The 18703-nt window shown below is 48.4% G+C and overlaps 1 protein-coding gene across 7 annotated transcripts in view; it reads left to right on the top strand.

Moving 5' to 3' along the window:
- LOC104698039 (fer-1-like protein 4) overlaps positions 1–18703 on the top strand; it is a 46173-nt gene that overhangs the window by 23090 nt on the left and 4380 nt on the right. For 6 of the 7 annotated variants that reach the window (XM_039563446.1, XM_039563447.1, XM_039563449.1 and 3 more), the window contains 22 exons: positions 986–1102; positions 2211–2363; positions 2602–2779; positions 3376–3500; positions 3888–4022; positions 5153–5326; positions 5567–5689; positions 5996–6157; positions 6496–6655; positions 7422–7525; positions 7906–8037; positions 8637–8685; positions 9834–9940; positions 10286–10411; positions 11113–11223; positions 11677–11813; positions 12271–12441; positions 13192–13346; positions 15257–15435; positions 16446–16531; positions 17457–17555; positions 17836–18077. In XM_039563446.1, coding sequence (XP_039419380.1) covers positions 986–1102; positions 2211–2363; positions 2602–2779; positions 3376–3500; positions 3888–4022; positions 5153–5326; positions 5567–5689; positions 5996–6157; positions 6496–6655; positions 7422–7525; positions 7906–8037; positions 8637–8685; positions 9834–9940; positions 10286–10411; positions 11113–11223; positions 11677–11813; positions 12271–12441; positions 13192–13346; positions 15257–15435; positions 16446–16531; positions 17457–17555; positions 17836–18077 — 3025 coding nt within the window. The remainder of the gene's footprint in view (positions 1–985; positions 1103–2210; positions 2364–2601; positions 2780–3375; positions 3501–3887; positions 4023–5152; positions 5327–5566; positions 5690–5995; positions 6158–6495; positions 6656–7421; positions 7526–7905; positions 8038–8636; positions 8686–9833; positions 9941–10285; positions 10412–11112; positions 11224–11676; positions 11814–12270; positions 12442–13191; positions 13347–15256; positions 15436–16445; positions 16532–17456; positions 17556–17835; positions 18078–18703) is intronic. The other variant, XM_039563444.1, reaches the window with a different exon arrangement.

The raw sequence follows: 18703 nt of genomic DNA, 5'->3' as shown, positions 1-18703 counted from the left end.
CCAGTAGGTTGCTGGAGGCCTTTTGGTACACCATATTCCTGCAGGCAGTTTTGCAGTGGCTCACTGAGATCCACTGCTCCTGAAAACTTGCCTACTTGGCTGGGTACATATCAAGCAGATCTACAACAGACATTCATCTGTCTGTTCTCAGAAAGGCTAACACTTGGGCATTTATCACCCTGTACAAAAGACCAGCTAGCTGAATGAGAGCACAATTACATACCCTCCATCACAGCACAGCAGAGCACAGCTGTAGTCATAGTCCCTGTCAGACTACAAAGCTTTGAAAGGCTGACCAAAATGCAATGACAGCAGCAGGAAATAAAATTTAGGCATGTCTGCGTCCCAGTTCCCTTCCCTCCGCTTCCTTGTGCGTCATCACCTGAGCTATGGTGAAGGTGCTTGGCTAAGTCTGAGACACTCTGGAACAGCAAACCCACCCAAGAGATTAATTTTCTGGCTTTGTCAGTACATAGTGGGTGTACACCCTGAATTCCTTCTGGATTTCATCATTAGTTTTGGTTCATCCCAAAGTCTCTCCTCAGATGTGTACACTATCTCTGATGTGTACTAGTGGTGGTGAAAGCCAAGCCCTGTGTTGCAGTTTCCTACATCTTCATATTCCCACACTTTTATGGCCCCAAGTTGCTCCTTGGTCAAAGGCTTCCGCAGGCACTATCTGCTTCTGAAATGTTTATTCCTTAGACATCTTTCTGCCCCAAATGATTTTAAAGCTCATCGACTTTTTTTACCGGATGATATTGACTGGGCTGATGAGTCTCCAGTTCTTGGCACCCTTTGCTAAATGGCTTGTGACAGGTTCATGGAGATTTGCTCTCAGCAACTGGGCAGTGAGCCATGGTGGAGGTCAGGGTGCAATGGGGCAGGATGGATGCGATCAGCACACAGTAAGCTGCCTGCAGACCCCCCCCCATGGTGGCACTGGGGTATGGCTGGTTGTGTGACAGCTGTGCTTTCTGTTCAGATCCTGTATGCAAAGCAAGGGCTCCGTGTGAGGCGGCGCCTGACTCGTGACAATGTCAAGGAGAAGGTTAAGGAGACAAGGAGGATCCTGGCAAAGATACGCTTCATGGCTAAAGAGGTACAGTGGCTCCTAGGGAACCCCTTTTCTGAGCTGAACAGGGTAGGCAAGGAGAGCATACTGAGCTGTCTGCTGGGGCTCTCACCAGTCTGAGCTGAAGCTTTTCCTCTGCTGTCTTTCCTCACTATGTAAAATTCCAAGTTCCAGCTACTGAAGTTACCATATTTCCTGTGATAGCTCTAATGAGGGATGAGGCCAGGTAGCTTTGCAGGGCTGTTGGTGGCAGAGCAGGGACCCAAGCAACTCTGCAATGGGTAGGAGGCAGAGCTGGGCCAGCTCCAGGCCTCCTGGGCCTCTCTGCCCCACCAGCCCAAGGCCTTGTCCGCAGCAGACAGTTTTGCCTGGGGAAAGAGCCTTGCCTGCACTGCCTGCACTTCCACCAGGGACTGACCCTAGATACTTTCTGCAGATTCAAACTTGCAGAAACTCTCATCCATAGCAGAGACTCTCCATATTCAGAGTTTCATTGTTTGTATTGAAAAAAATCAGTGTGTTGTTGTAGTGTCAACCAGAATGCCATGTTTACTGACGTTAGGTGGACAGATGCTGTAGAAGCTTGGAGAAGTCTTTCACCAAGTAAAGTCAAATCATTTTCACATCTTTAGCTCTGTGAGGGTAGAGTGATGTACAATTGTAGTGATGGCATTTGTCTTCCCAAGTCACCGTTTCTGTGATGGAGCCCTGCTGTTCTGGGGATGGTTGAAGACGTGCCTGTCCATGGGAAGAGGGGAATGAATTCTTTGGTTTGCTTTGCTTGTGTGTGCAGCTTTTTCTTTCCCTATGAAACTGTTTTTATCTCAATCCATAACTTCTTTCACTTTTACTTTTTGAATCGTCTTTCCCATCACACCGAGAGACAGTGAGCGAGGGGCTGTATGGGGCTAAGTTGCCAGCTGGGGTTAAACCACAGCACCTGCAGAGCCATATTGCAGGACTGACTTTCAGAAGCATGTGGCCAATGTTAGGTGCTTTATTTGCTTCTGGATCTCTAAACTGCCATGCAGCCAGAGTCCCTCCTGTGAGGAGATGAAGCTTTCACCATGTCAGTGGAAGGAGGATGACGCATGCTGTTCCTCTGCTGTGATGTTCCTCTGTTCCCTCCCTCCAGCCCCAGTGCACTCTCCCTGATGTACTCATCTGGATGCTTAGCAACAACAGGCGTGTGGCATATGCCAGAATTCCTGCACAAAACATCCTCTACTCAGTAGTTGAAGAGGAGAAAGGCAAAGACTGTGCAAAGATCCAGACTGTCTTTATGAAGGTAGGGTTTATACCAAAACTGTGTGCTCTTGCTTGCTTCATGCTCTTTCCCCCTCCTTGCTTTCAGCCCTCCTTCCTGAAATCCTGGAGTTCACAAGGAAACACAGCTCTCACTCCACCACTGCCTTTTACCTCTGCCAATGTGTTGCTCTCTCTCCTGTGCTCTTTGGTCAGTCCCAGGCCGATGGCAATCATCTTGGTCTGAGATGTGAAACCTGCTAAACCTTCTGTGCTTTCAGGTCCCTGGCTTACACACTGGTGAGATCTTTGCCAAACTGGAAATCTACATGTGGCTTGGGATAACCAAATATGCGAAAAACTCTTTGGCAGAGCTGCCTGAGGAGTTCCTTTCTGAGAGTGAGCCAGAGATATCCCAGCTCTCAGCATACAGCCCTCCCAGCCGGCTCAGCAGGGATGGTGAGTGCAGATGCTGGTTCTCCACATAAGCAGGAGAGCAGGGAGGCAAGAGGTCCCATCCATGGGTTAGTGTCTGTGGTGATGCATTGTCCCTCCACAGCCCTTCACCTCCAGGCCACACTGTGATCTGAGAATTATGTCTGAGAATGGGGACCTGATCTAGTGTCATCTCCAAGGCATGACTGGGACTGGCACGTCCAGTTTGATCTCATGAGGATGTATTTGCACATTCTCAGGTAAAGCAGCAGACAGGATGGGTACTTCATAGGCACTGAATGTGCTGCCAAATTAGCAATGGGCACGAGGTCTACCCCCCTAATGAGGCTTGGTGGTGCTTTGCCACAGCAGATGCTCATAGCAGAACATTGCACATGTCACATGTCATGTACTTCCCAGAGGTGTCTGAGGAGCCCACTGAGCTTGTCTGGCTTGGCTAAACCTTTTGAGATGTACTGAGCCTGAGAACCACAGTCCCTAGAGAAGTAGTAGCTATTCCTCACAGGTTGTGTCCACTCCTATCTGGCTGGCCTTCTCCTTCAGGCATTTTTTTGGCCTCATACAGGACTTGGGGACCTCCTCTCTCCTTTTCTTACCAGATTTCAGCTATTACCAGCTCCGAGCCCATCTGTATCAGGCTCGAGGGATCCTCCCTGCAGATGATAACGGCCTTTCGGATCCTTTTGCAAGAGTGGTGTTTTCAACTCACTGCCAGACCACCAGGGTGAGACCACTTAAACTCTTGCCTCTGTCATCTTGGGAACTTGGGGAGAGAAAAATGACCGTGCCCTCACTGACATGATTAAGCCCAGTATTATGGCAGTTCTCCTGGGACTTTTGTATCTCCAAGCACTCAGGTATCTATGCTCTGGGCAGTGTGGATATGTTCAGAGAATATTTGACAGTCAATGAGCATGGTCTCAGAGATTGATTGGCATGTACTAGTTGGCCTTGAGTGCTGATCCCATACTTTTATAACTTGCCCTCCTGCCAGCCACCAGCTGCATGTGGTTGTGTGAGAGAGGGAATCAGCCCAGAGTTCCTCACTTTCCTGCATGTGGTTTGTTTCCATTGACTGTGGAACACTTGGGCCTTTTGTCTCTGTCTGCAGATGCTGGAGGAGACACTGAGCCCTACATGGAATGAGCTACTTTTGTTTGACCAGCTCATTATTGATGGGAAGAAAGAAGAGTTGAAAACAGAGACCCCCATCATTATAATCAATCTTTTCAGCCACAATAAATTTGTAAGTATGGCCATGCTGCCCTCCTCCTGTTGTTTCCAGAACAGGGAAGGGAGAGGAGCTCTGTCTGAGTGCTGCCACTTCTCTGATTTCCATGATTCAGCTTGGTCCTGGTCCACTGGTGACAGTGAGTGGTGGGGACTGTGACTGTGGTTAAGACTTTCTGACTCAGAGATACTCTGAACTCATCAGGGGCTGATGAGTGCTCATTGGATCCAGGATCTCTTCTTTTTGAAGAAACACTATCTCTGCTTCCTTGGCTGTCTCACATTGCAGAGGGCTCATAGCCTGCAGGAACTGATACTGTTTTTAAGGCTGTTCCTTCCCCTGTGTCCCCAGCTATCATTGATCATCCCTCCTCAGCTCTCCCTTTTCTCTCTTTATTAGTGCTTTAAAGTCACACTATCCCCTGGAGCCTCTTTGTTATCCTAAGGCTAATGACATAACTTGCACCAGGTTCTCCTGTATAATTCAGCAGCTTTCCTGGGGTTCCAGTATAAGACAAATCCTCTTGTATTGGGGTGACTCCAGAGGAGGCCACCAAGATGGAGCACAGGACAGAGGAGGAGAGCCAAGTATATTCAGCCTACAGAGGTCGAGGGAAAGCCAGTGTCTTTTTGCTGTCTGCAGCTACTTGGTGGGAAAGGATAGATAAGGTCAGTTCAGAATTCTCATGGAGGTACCAAGGGGCCCAATGGCAAGCAATGGGCACAAACTGGCAAAGAAGAAAATCCATCTTGATATAAGGAAGCAAGTTTTACACAGAGGTAGATCACACACTGGGCCTGTAGCTCAGAGAGCTGGTAGTATATCCATCCTTGGAGATACTCAAACCCTTTCTGGAAGAGACTCTGTAAAACCTGATCTAGCTTTGATGTCCTCTGGTGCTTATGCCAGGTCATTTGATGAGTTCTGCATGGAGATGAACCGTAAGGTAAGAGCAGATGCTGCAAACATGCCCTATCTGTTCCTAGCTCTGGATGGAGCAGAGGAAATCAAAGCAGAGGATGACATGGGTGGAAGAGTAGTCTTGTACTGTCCCAGATTGGCTGGAATTGGACCACCAGATTGGTGGTCTTCAAGGTGGTGAGATAACCCATGGATGATTTGATTCATTCCCCTCTTTCCTGCAGGGCTCCCCTGAGTTCCTTGGGCAGGCCTTTGCTGTCCCCCAGGTGAAGCTGGTCGATGAGCCGTACACCAAGCCTGCCCTACAGTTCTTTGATTTCTACAGAGGCACCAAAGCAGCGGGAGAGCTCATTGCCACTTTTGAGCTGATTGAGCTTGATTACAGTGGCTGTTTGGAGGTAACAGGCTTGTAGGAAGCTGCACATGGTTGCCAGCTCTCGGAGGAGAGCTGTGTGGGTAAGGTTGCATGGGGCCCACCAGAGGATTCCAAGTTAGAGGTTACATCTGGCTTTCAATTGAAAGGAGGCTGCAGGGACAACCTGTGAGCACAGAACTAGAGGAAGGGGAGAGGGGGCATGGCATGGCATGGCATAGAAATGACTTTCATCACCTGCTGTGTCCTGGTTCCACCTGTTCAGCCATCAGTGCCGGAGGACGTGGAGCCCAAAGAGCCCGACTACCTGGAAGACCCCCATGCTGGACCTGGATGGTTCATCATCCCTGAGGGCATCCGCCCAGTACTGAAGGAGTTTCGAATAGAGGTGTGCTGCCATCTGCTGCACTTGCTTTCCCCTTAAGCTGCCACTGGGTGGAGGGCAAGACTTGGTGAGGGAGTCCAGTTTGGAGCTCAAATGAGCCTGTGAGGCCTGAGCAGATGCCAGAAATGGAGGTGCTTGACATGAGGGAGAAACCATCTGAGTAGTTCAACAGGTAGAGCTGCTGGGCAGCTGAGCTGGGAGAGCAGGCCTGTGCCTCTTCTGGGAACTGTGTCCTGTGGGTGGGGGGTGGCAGCATGGGCAGTGCCATGCCTGGCATGTCTCGGACAGCAGCTTCATGTTGTGCTTCAGATCCTGTTCTGGGGCCTGAGGGACCTGAAGAGAGTGAACTTGTTTGAGGTGGATGAGCCCCAGGTGATCATTGAATGTGCTGGCAAGAAGGTGGAGTCAGAGGTGATTGTGTCCTACAAAGAGAACCCCAACTTCACTGAGCTGGTCAAATACATGGATGTGGTGAGTGGGAAGGTGGATTCTGCCATGCTAGGGTACACTGTGGCTACCCTGCACCCATGCACTACCTCACTGCATGGGGCAAGATAGCAGGAGGGGAACTGCCTCCAGGATTTTGCTCTCCCGTGGCCGCATGGTTCAGCTGCAGAACAAAACCTTTGTGAAATTGCCCACCAAGAGCCGTCTTAGCCATGGTCTGTCACTGCAAGGCTTTGATTTTTGGGCATAGCTGCAAGGTGCCAGCAGGCTTCTCCTTATGTGATGGGGCTGCCATAGTTTTATAGCTCAACACAGGTTGATCACCCTTATTCCTGTGAACCCCATGCAAAATTCTTTTGCAGGAGCTCCCAGAGCAAGTATACCTGCACCCTCCCCTCAGCATCTTCGTGGTGGAAAAGCGTGCTTTTGGGCGCACTGTGCTGGTGGGTAGCCATGTTGTGTCCGATGTGATGAAATTCTCTCCCAGAGAGCTGGAGGAGGAACCAGACGATGTACCCAAAGGTGAGCTGCTTGGAGAGGTTCTCATGGAGACAGCAGGCAGGCTTTGCCAGTGGCAAAGATCCCTGGCTCTTCCACTCCCTCTTAGCCAGGCAGCAAAGTCCTCTCCCTGGAATCACAAGGTCATAGAATTACAGAATGGTTTGGGTTGGAAGGGAGCTTAAAGATCATCTCGTTCCACCTTCTGCCATGAGTAGGGCCACGTTCCACTAGACCAGTTTGGTCCAAGCCCTATCCAACCAGGCCTTGAACGTTTCCAGTAATAGGGCAGCCACAGCTTCTCTGGGCAAGCTGTGCCAGGGCCTCACCACCCTCACAGGGAAGAATTTTCTCAGTGACACCTCCATCTTTAGGAAGCTGGTCCACTAGGACCAAGGACTGAAAAGTTTTCAGTTCTCTCACAGGTCAAGGTCTGTTCATTGGGTAATAGTTAAGCTAAATAGTTCTATGATAGCAACAGCTAGCGCTCCTTATCTGGAAGCATGAAGAAGTCAAATATTGATTCATCTGTGGTTATGTCTGAGCAGGGCAGGTATATCTCATAATTCTGAATTCCTGGGAGTCAGCAACAAGCATGTTGATGATGGTGGCCAATCTCAGTACTGTACTTGGATTTACAGCAGGTTTTTTTGCAAGGTCTGCTATGAAAAGCTTTAAAATCAATCACACGACAGTGTTTTAACAGGAAGGGTTTTCCTGTGGCCAAAAGTAGGAAGTAGTGGGCAGAAATAAATGCATGGAAACATGAAGCTCTTTATTTTCATCTCAGCTTGGAAAGTCTCATCTCACCGTCTTCCATCTCAGACTGTGGTAAATATTGGACGGGCAGCTAGTGACCCAGGTTCCAGCACTCACCCCCTTAGTTTTGTGAAGGTGAGTTATGTGTTGGGCCCAACAAATTTTGAAGTTTGTAAAGCCAACTGTAGATTACAAACAGAAAAGAGAGTTCCAAAGTTCAGTGTTAGGTTTCATCCACCAGGTTTTTCTCTGGACTGAAACACTCCTCTCTCCTGCCTGCTCATTGGCAGTGCCATGTGCTGGGGCTCTGTCACAGGGAGACTAAGGAGACCTGCCCTGTGCCTTGAGAATGGCTTCTTTTGTAGCAAAGAACAAACCTGGGGCCACAGGCAGCTTTGCACCTCCTGTGCTCTGCCTGAATGCTGAGCTTTTGCCAGAGGCTCCAAGGAGGAGGGTACATGAGTGTCCTGGGTGGTAATTTCTTCCCTCTGAACCCTTTTCTCTGTTCTCTCAAGGCTCCTTTGAAGAAAATTCCTATCAATAAGCTTGTAAAGAAGGAAGATGAATATGAAGAGGAAAAACTAGAACTGGAAGAACTGGATTGGTGGTCCAAGTACTATGCGTCCCTGAAAGAGCTGTATAACCAGGTAATATTTTGTGACAGCTGCCAACAGAAGGGAAAATAGGCTGCACTGGCCTGAGGAAGATGTTTTCAACAATACTGAGTGTTACAGGAGCTCTCCTCACATGGATCTGCAGGAAGGTGTGGACTTCTGTGTTTCAAGCATACTTAAGGTAGCCAGGTATCAAGCATCTGCCAGGTGGGCTGATTTCAGCGCGTGGTGGGTATTGAAACATCCCTGAGGCTTGGTGCCCAAGTGGGGTGAGAATGAGGCAGCTTCTGTTGAGGGCCTCCTGAAAATGTGACGTTGATGATTTTAACAGGGGCTTTCATGCTGCTTACTCTGTCCTGCTTATGTCCTAGTATGTGTTAGGAGAGCAAGTCTGCTCCAAATTTCCTTCCTTGCCCTGTCCAACTTAAATTCCAATCAAAAGAAGCTAGCAGAAGGATCTGGGGAGAAGAGAAAGTCATTAAGACACTCATTGGGTATCATTATTGTTATTGCTGAATGATTTCAGGCTATGTATTACTTACTCTCTTGGCAGGAAAATGTCGGTGTTCTGTGCTTGGAGGGAGAAGCCTTTGCTGTCAGGGATCTGAGGTGACTGTTTATGTGTGTTTCAGGAATGCAGTGATGAGGAAGATGCTGAGAAAGATGACCTGAATGATGCAGGTGAGTCCTCTAGCAATACCCCACTCTTTAATGGAGAGAACCAGGATTTTATTCCACCCCAGAGGGTACTGGGCTTGTGGGAATGGCGTCTGTGCAGAGAACAACCTTGCAACATTCAGCAATGACAACATAAAAGTGAGCAGAGAGGCTGAAGACATCAACAAGGGCTAACAGGCTATTTCAGGTTGAAAATGCCAAACTTTCCTGAAAAAAGTTTGGAAAATGGTCAGAAAAGTCCTGGAAAATAGTGGAGTCTTGAAAAATTGTGTTAAAGCAAGTGCTTTCCTGTGGGAGAAAAATGCAGAAAAATTATCTGCAGGGATCATGGGATTGTCTGGGTGAAATTGGGAAGCAGTGGTGGGATGGAGAGAGAGGATGGTGGACAGGGAAAACTGTCCAGGAGCTGGGCATCACTCTGTGCTCATGGGATACTCACTTGGTAACGGGAGGTAACAGAAAGACAGTACTAACAATCTTTTTATGATCTGAGAACAATGTTACAGCTGTAGGTTCAGGTTTGCAGAGGTGTAAGCAGTGACTCACATAGCTCTGACCCGGGAAAGTGTGAAGTATAAAAATGACGTAAATACAATATAAGGAGAGGGCTTGAGGGTACCTGCATGCCATTAGCACCAGAGGGATCTGGAGCCTTGTGAAATGGGACAAGGACACACCCACTCTGTCCTTGTTTTGGTGGTGCCCCTGAGAAAGGTCTAGACACAGTCTCTCCTGGCTCAGCTAGCTGTGCAGAAAGTGGCTGTGGTTAGCCACCCAAACCAGCAGGCCAGCAAATAAGCACTCATCCAAAGATGAGGGTGAGCTCTCCTCTGTGCCTTCCCTGGCAGCACCTGTGAGCTGGTCCAACCACCTTCCTTCATTTGGTTTCTGCCCAATTCCTGTCTGAACAGCAGCCATGCAGACAGTCAGGTCTGTGCCAATTTTTGTCCCCCCACCCATCCAGCCATGCCATGCTGGGAAACCTGAGATGCCAGAAGGACACCTGTTACAAACAGCAATAGCTCCAGTTGCTGTGACACAGGTCAAAGCCCTGGGTGAAAGCAGAAGCTGTGGCTGGGGTAATTTCATGTAGAGACACTTGACATGATGGGCAAAATCAGTGTTCCCTAATCTCTTGCTGTCATTTCTAGATGGAGGGAATTTAAATGCATCCTCCATTGACATGGAAGCAGAGGATGAGGCAGTGATTGAAGCTGAACCTGCTCAACCCAAGAGGAAATTCATTGCCACCCTTCAGGTGATAATTAGGGTGACCTAGTCTCTTTCAGCCCTGGCCTTTTGTCCACGTCCTCCTCACCTTCCTGCAGTGGAAGTTATGCTGGGAGGAGAACCTGCCGTGTGTGCTGAGGCCCGATCATTGCTGAACTTTGGTGCAGCTAGTAAGACCTTGGAGCCAAGCTGGGATGTGCATCCACATCCAAGGCTGGCCCCATGGACAAGCAGGGAAACCATTAACACCCTGCACTGAGAAATAACAGGAGTAAGGTAGGACTAGGTGAAATGGTTGAAGCAGAGAAAGGATGACTCTCCTTCCCTTTCAGATGGCAGGAAAAGGCCCAAAATTACTTTCTACTTATTTCAGATCTACAGCTCTGAGCTAGAAAATGAGTTTGGTAATTTTGAAGACTGGTTGTGTGTTTTCCCCCTTCATCGTGGCAAAGCAAATGAAGATGGAAATGAGGATGAACATTATGTGGGGAAGTACAAGGTACTGTTACATTTGGATGACCTTTGTGCTGCTTGTGGAAGATCCTTATGACCTGTATTTCAGAGAAAGCTAATACCAGCAAAGCCTTGCAGGGTGTTTGGATGTGCAGGGTGACATGAGGTTGGGCTGCAGCACGACCAGGGTACTGTTAGTGCCTGTTGAACCAATTGTACTGTGGTCCTACTGTTGTTAGCTTATAAATCCATCTGATTTAGATTTTTCAGCTGCTACAAGGAGAAAGCATGAAGCATAAAGGACTCATTCTGGTTGCGGCCTCTGGGTGTATTCAATATGCATATAAGTATTAGTAAGCTTCACTGGTTTTAAAATTAGCAGAACTTATTTAAAAGAGGCATCATCCTCCCATCCAGGAGCCCTTGAAGAGCTACAGAAGCTGTAGCTGTCACTTGAAAACCTTTGGTGTCCTCTGTCTTTGGCAGTCCAAAGTGACTGGAGGTGCTCAGATCTGACATTGGCAGTGGTCTAACAGCCTACAGCCTAAATTGCAAGCAGGGATTGCCTGGGCCATGTGGACATGATTGGACCTTTGGGAAGGACTGTCTCCATGGGCACAGGGTGTCTGTGGTCTGCATGGGGAAATGGCTCTGATTTTCTAGTTGGCAAGTAAAGCTGGTGGCTCCAATACTTTCTGAGATATTCCCATCTGTATCCAGCTGTTCCTTGAAAAGTGTTTTCTGCAGGGCTCCTTCTATGTCTACCCCACTGAGGAAGCTGTTACCGAGCCCAAGGTCTCCCAGGGCATTCCAAGGAATAGACCCATCAAGGTTCTTGTAAGAGTTTACATTGTTAAGGTAAGACTGGTGGAGGTGGCAGTAATGCTTGGTGGTCTCTCCCCTCTGTATGGACCTTCTGCCATTCTCTGCTCAGTAAATGTGAGCAGTGGCACTTGTGAAAAATGTGATGCTGGCTTGAAGCTTCTGCCAGCCCAGTGGAAGACACCTACATCCTGTCCATGGAGAGTCTTCCATGCTTTGTAGCTTGAGGAGGTGCTAAAAGGCCAGATAGGCATTTCTTGGCTCCTTACATCTGCCTTGAGATCATGAGCAAGTGGGTGGGTCCACAGCTGAAGACATCAATGGCTTGTAGAGTGAGGATTTCTGTGGGAACAAGTGGCTGTTTCACTGCCAGGGTAGTTGCTGGAGGGACCTAGCCAAGTGGGCTTGGGTGGTGTCAGGCCTGTGCAGTGTTCCTTGTGCAGGGTGCTCTCCACAGCTGTGTACAGCAGTACCTCTTGTATATTCCAGGCTACAAATCTGTCTCCAGCAGACCCCAATGGCAAAGCAGACCCCTATGTGGTGGTGACTGTGGGGAAGCAACAGAAGGACACAAAGGAGCGATACATCCCAAAGCAGCTCAATCCCGTGTTTGGAGAGTACGCAAGGTTTCATCTAGCAGGTTTAATAAGAACAGTGTGAATCTGGGACTTGGAATGTGGCTCAGCATGTGAGGTCTTCTGTTCCTTTCTGATGGAGAGTCTTGTGCTTTAACACAAAGCTCCTGGGCATGTCTCTTGCCTCCAGCTAACTCAGGAGCCATCATGTTTTGGGTTAAGAGGCGAGCACACCCAAGATTTAAAATTGGAAGCCAAGCACTGGAGAGCTTTTTCCCCTAACTCCAGGTCCTCTATCCAAGCCATACATTCCTGGAAAAGTAATTCCTTTGTTTGAACATGCACACTGAAATTTGCACATACTGAATTTGGAGAGAACCAAAGGTTATCAGAGGCCTTTAAGTTGTTAAATACAGTTCTTAATTGTGTAGGATTATCAAAGCGTAGAGCATGTGCTTCATTCCCATCCTCTTTGCTAATTTCACTTTCCCTGTTTGATTCTGTCCAGAGTTGTGGAGCTGACAGTCTCCTTTCCTATGGAATCAGAACTCACTGTGGCAATATTTGACCATGATTTGGTTGGATCTGATGATCTGATTGGGGAGACCAAGATTGACTTGGAGAATCGATTCTACAGCAAGCACAGGGCAAACTGTGGAGTGGCTGCACAGTATGACTTGTAGGTACCAATGTGACACATTAGGGCCACAGACATTCTTCTCACCTGCGATATGTGGGTAACAGAGCTCCTCCTGTTCTGCAATTCAGAATATGCATTTGCAGGTGCTCCACAGATTCACTACAATTTCCATTAATAACTATCTCTTTAGACATGTACCAGCTTCCTGTGATAGCTAATTCCTACTGCAAACTAATATGCCTTGCATAATATAGCAAAAAAAATTCTTTATTGCTTTCATATTGGTGTTCTGTGAGAAAACTGCTTTCTTGACACCGACCTTTCACAAAATACGGCAGTTTCTCTGGCAGCATTTTGTAAGCAGCAACACTCGGGACATCTGATTTCCTTTGGCCTCCTTCCATGTGGATTCTCTGGTGTCTTCAACCAGTTTTCTGCAAACTTCTCCTACCCTGCTATTGGAAAATTAGCTGTGGGCATGGAGTTGAGTACCCAGCACAGCAAAAACCTCTTTCCCACTTAGGAACTGAAGCTAGAACTGCTCTTGCTGCTCAGAAGCTAATAGTTCTGTGGGGTGGAAGTCCAGCTTGTTCTGTCGGGATGGAGTTTGTTTAGCTTTTCATTCATTAAGATTTTTTGTAACCCTTTTGAAAGCCCAGGGTTTTCCCAGTGAAAATCTGAGCAGGGTTCTAGTGATGTAGGCTGTGCTGTAGGGAAGGAAGACTGTTTCACAGCCTAGAAAAGAAACTTAAACTGAAGAAGTTCTTGATGTTTTCTTTTTCCACGCAGAAATGGCTACAACACCTGGCGAGATGCTTTTAAACCTACACAGATCTTGGATAGCTTATGCAAGAAAAATTCAATCCCTGCTGCAGAGTACAGATGGGAGGAGATCAAAGTGGACAATAAAATATTCAAGGTCCCTCCAGAGGCTTTTCCTGAAGGTACAGAGGGGGCTTGTTGAACTGCTCCCTTAAATAGCTGCCCGTGCTCAGCAATGCATGTGCTGGTGGGTGGTCTGGGAGCCCACCAGCTTCTCTTCCCTGAGGTGTCCAGGCTGGCTTTCCCACTCTGTGCCCTGCATGGCCCAGTTTTTTGGGTCACTGTGGGGTGCATCCTTGGTGTTCAGTGCTCTGGTTTCAGTGGATGACAGTGTTGCACTGGGAGAAAATGTGATCCAGGCCATTAGCTACCAAAGTGGCTTCCCCGGCAGTGGGTGGAACAAAGTAAACCCACTTGCACGGCAGTGTTGATCATGAAGGTTTGTTCTATGCCAGCTTATTCTGATGGCTGGCACTGTCACAAAGCTGTACCTTTATCTGCTTATGATCACTATAAGCAAGATAATGAAGTCGTGTTTGGGGTTGTGGGTGTTTTGGAGTTCTTGGGGGTTTTTTTTTTGGTTGGTTGGTTCTGGTTTTTGGTGGTGATGATTTTTTGTTTGGTTTTCTTTAATGTTTTGTTTTGGGTTGGGTTTTTTTGTGGGTATTTTTTTTGTTTTGTTACGGGTGTATTTTTGTGGGGGGGTGGGGGGGAGGGGGGAGTGTTTTTTCAGTCTTCTTTCCTGTTTTTAGCTGGCTTTGTTCAGGAATGCTCTGTGCTTCCAGTGGTTTCAGGTGCCTTGGGTGATTCCACACTGCTCTTTTCTACTGTTGATCTCCACCTTGTGGGCAGCTTCTGCTTCTCATTTGCAGTTTTCTTTCCTTCTAACTGGCATTACAAACCCTGAGCCAGGGCCACAGATGTCCAAGAACACACCGACCTTTCACAGCCTCCACCAGCAGTGATGGAGAACTTCCCTGAGCAAATGCTAGCCCCTGCTGCAGCCAACACCTGTGCAATTGAATCCAAATTCAAGGAAATACTAGAGCAGATGTGGCCCACTTGTGAATGGCTGAGTACTGCAAGGCAATGCCATGTAGCCTGTAGGAAGGATTATCCCTGGCCTCATCTGCTCATACTGAGGACACCTATGTGTCTGGCCAACTTTACTTTCTCCTTGTTTCAGTGCAACTGTTCCTCAGTTTTCTGGTGGTCTCTATGGCTTATGCAAAGAAGGGAAGATAATCCTACTCAGGACAGGGCAAGGAGCCTCCAAAAGCTCTTTTCCCCTTTTTTTCAGGTCACTGGATAGCTGGGGAGGGAGAAACAAGGTGCTCTCCTGGTGTTCCCTGGCAGCTGGCTCTGGTTCCAACATAGCTGCAGCTGGTGCTCTGTGAACCTCTGTTGTGCTTGAGCACTGCTTGGAATGGCTTAGTTCTCAGACTGATATCCAAAGAGCAGATGCATTCCATAAACCCAGGAGTGGGTGGGTCATTGTGTCCTCACCTGTTGGCTCTGGCTTTTCTCCCACCAGCAAGATTCGGTCTTGAACTGCCATTTGGCTTCGCTGTCCCAAAGGAGTCAATTAGTCACACATAGTGTTCATTAACAGAGAGCACAGCTGCATGTCTTGAAAGTGGCAAGTAATGCTTTCCAGTAGCACTTCTCTGGCAAAAATTCATCCATGGATCTGTTGGCACTACCACAGAGATGTGGGGATTAAACTGCCCCAGAGGGTCATGTCCTCCTCAATGTCCCTTGGATCTTTTTCCCAGGGCCAGAGTAAATTCTTTTTTGCCCTTTCCATGGTATTTCTCTTGGCTTGTTTTTGTCCTGCCTGCCATTTCTCTCATCACTGCAACATATTGAACTCACTCACCTCATCTTTTCCCTCCTGCTTCTCCCCATTTGTTTTTCTGGAGAGGTGCTTGTTTGCCCAGTACATCAACTTCTGTTACTTGTGCTAGTGACTGATGTCCTGACATGACTCTTGCTGGCCAGAAGCCTTCATCTTCTCCCTGTCCTGCTGCAGAGGCCTCTGTGAGGAACAAGAGAGGAGTGGCAGATGAGAACTTGTCGGTGGATGTTGAACATAAGGCTTTGTATGTCCTGCAACACTGGGAAGAGATGCCAGGATATGGGTACAAGCTGGTACCAGAGCATGTGGAAATCCGGTCTTTGTACAACCCAGAGAACCCTGGGCTTGTGCAGGTGAGATGTGTTTCTGTGCAAAACCTCAACATTGTTTTGGGGAAGGACCTTCTGGACAGCTGGTTTCCAGCCCCCTGTCTGGTCTCCTGTGAATCTTATGCATTGTCCCCTTCCTGGGTGGGTGACTGTGTCTGTGTCTGTGGATGGCTGGCCCAGCTATGAAGTGAGGACATGGGCCTTGGTTCTTTGCGCACATCTACCCTGTGACCTCTCATGATGCTTCTGAATACCCTTTCCTCAAGGAACTTCTGTCCATTGATGTGTTCACAGTGCTAGTGACCCAGAGTCCTTCCTGTCTCCGCAGGCCATTTAGCACTGCTCTGATGAGGATGCTGTGTGGGTGGCAATAGACCTGCTCTGCTTCTGAGCCCTGCCACCATGCACCCCTGTGGGTGATGGTATCCTTGCTTATCCCTGCCTCCTCTGCATTGTCCCTTATCATTGCTGTTTTGCAAGAACCTTGTTCTGTACCCTTAGCTTCTCCCTGGGGCATGATGTAACTGCTGGCTGGAGAAGAAACATCCATCCTTATTTTTGTGCAATGCAATCATCTGAACTCACCATTTTAATGTCCTGCACTGAAATCTCCTGTTCCCTTGGGTACTGGAGGTTTGAACAAAGCAGAGTTCTGCAGTCATGATGGCTTTGTTTGGCACTGGAAATGCATGTGGGGAGAGCAGAGTCAGACCCAACTCTTCTTAGTTTTCTTGGTTTTGCTTAAGCATTGCATCACCATCCTTATTAAGACAGAGGGTCATGTTTGCCTCTGTTTGAAATGGATTCAGTATAAGTGAAGTGGTTTTTCTTGAGAGCAGAAGTAAGCAATCTTTCGTAGCCTTAATTTTTTCCCTTTGTAAAATCTAATCTCATGTCACTCTCAAGTGCTGGGAATGGAGAGAACTAAGCAGTGGATTTCTGATGAAAACTTTCCTTGTGGGAAAGCCCTTGCTCCTTGAAGAGCTGGAGAGTGGTCTGTCTTTTGAAGTATCTCTGCTGTCTTCTCTCACCAGGGCTCCTTGCACATGTGGATTGACATGTTTCCAAATGATGTCCCTGCACCACCACCCGTCAACATCAAGCCACGACTGCCTGTCAGGTAGCACCTGTGGGGGTGGGGTTGGTGGGCTGCAGGGTGAGTCAATGTCCCTTGCCATGGCTGGCTGGATGTGCCACAGGGCACAGGCTGAGGGTCAGTGCTAGTGTGGCACGCAGCCCTCTTTGCTCCAGCTCTGACCACAGGATGTTCTCTTTAGTGTATTAGCATGGGCCATAAGAGCTTCAGCTGCACAAAGGTTTAGGGAAGGGCAGATTAATGGCTGGACATAAAGGTAATAGAAACCCAGGCCAGAGCTACTCATCAAATTCTATTCTGGCTAGTGGATGGATGTCCTTGGGAGCCTGGAGAAGTGAAGCTGAAGGAGGAAATCTGTTGTTTTCAAGGACCTAATGGTGCTTTTGAGATGGAGGGTCCAGATTATTCTCAGATGTGCACCTGAAAAGACAAGAGATAATGAACACAAATTGCAGCAAGGGAAACTCCAACTGGATATAGGGAAAATATTTTCCCAGGGAGAGTGAAGGTACCCTGGAATAGGGACAGATTGACTCAGATGTGCTGGGATATTATCCTTGGTGATAAAAAAACTAATGCAGACCAATCGACCTACTGTGAAGCTAGAGCAAGAGCTTGGAGCAGAGACTGCAGAGATCCCTTCCTGCCTGAGCTTTTCTGTGCTCCTATGGCTTAGTAGAGCTGGGTGGGTTTCCCATGCACCAGGGATTTACTTTGCAAAAGCTCCCTGTTATTGACTGTGGGTGTTTGTCTTGTAGTGTTGTAGTGTCCAGAAAGGGTTTTATGCCTGGCAGTGAGACTGCTGGGCTGTGCTTGGCTGGAGGAGTAGGGAACCACACTGCTAGGAAGGTTCAAGTCCTGCTGCCCTGGCATTGTGCTCAGGGCTTGACCTGCCCTCCCAGGCACCAGGGACAAGGGCATGTGTCTCACCTCTGTGTCCTTCCCACAGCTATGAGCTCCGTGTGATTATCTGGAACACGGACGATGTGATCCTTGATGATGTCAACCCAGTCACAGGAGAGCCTTCCAGCGACATCTACGTGAAAAGGTCTGGTGGGAATCAGTGGGAGGCCAGAGTCTGACTGCCCTGTTCCCTGCCCTGGCCCACACACTCACTTGTCTCCTCTGAACTTCTTCTCCCCCTTGCCTTGGTGTGAGGTGCCCACTCCAGTCCTCTGCATGGGCTGCTGTACCCCTAGAGATGTTGTCCAGGTGTTGCTCTGGTTTGACCCTTTCCTGTGACTCCATGGGGTTCAGTGCTTCCATCCTTCTGTTCTGCCTTTGAGGCTGGCTCACAGGAGTAGGGGGTAACTGAATTTCTCCTGCAGCTGGATAAAGGGTCTTGACCATGACAAGCAGGAGACAGATGTTCACTTTAACTCCTTGACTGGGGAAGGCAATTTCAACTGGAGGTTCATCTTCCGCTTCAATTATCTCCCGACTGAGAAGGAGATCACCTACAAGAAAAAGGACTCCATCTTCTCCATGGAGGAATCAGAGTTTCGGGAACCGGCTGTTCTGGTCCTCCAGGTCTGGGATTACGACAGGATTTCAGCTAATGACTTTCTAGGTATGGTGTTACCTGCTGGAAGTGGGGTGACCTGTCCCTCACCTTGCTGGAGTATTACAGCATTTCCCTGGGATTCAGCTCTCTAAGAAGGGACACTAGGACCATCAGATCAAACTCTTCAGCTCAGCAGTCACCTGGGCTGTTTTATCACATGTGAGCTATAGACAGAGCCTTAGAGATAGGCACCTCCCCTACACAGACATGTAGTGCTTGCATGCTTGTCCCAGGGCCTTGGTGTATTTTTTTCAGGGCCTGTCACACCACAGGACTTCCAGGTTCTGCTTCCTCACAACCTTTCCAATAAACTTGCTTGTTTTCCCTGCTCTTAGATATGCAGACCCCAAAGTCTGGGCCTAAAAACGGTTTCCCAGGATCTTATGTTGTGGGCAGAGGGAACAACCCGTGTGAGACTATTGACAGCCTTTGTGAGACTATTGGCACTTGAGTTACAGCATCCCATTGCTGGGGGCTCAGAGCTCCCTGGATGCTCTGGTACTTCCCAGTAATCAGACCTGCTGAGTTGGGCATGCAGCAAGGCCTGGTGCTGAAACAGAGCTAGTGGTGATTCCCCCTGCATGATGCTAGCACAAATACTGCTGATTCTCTCCCACCTCTGCTGTCATCCC

Source organism: Corvus cornix, chromosome 20 (assembly GCF_000738735.6).
Source record: "Corvus cornix cornix isolate S_Up_H32 chromosome 20, ASM73873v5, whole genome shotgun sequence".
Taxonomy (NCBI): Eukaryota; Metazoa; Chordata; class Aves; order Passeriformes; family Corvidae; genus Corvus; species Corvus cornix.
This window is presented reverse-complemented; position numbering and strand designations above follow the sequence as displayed.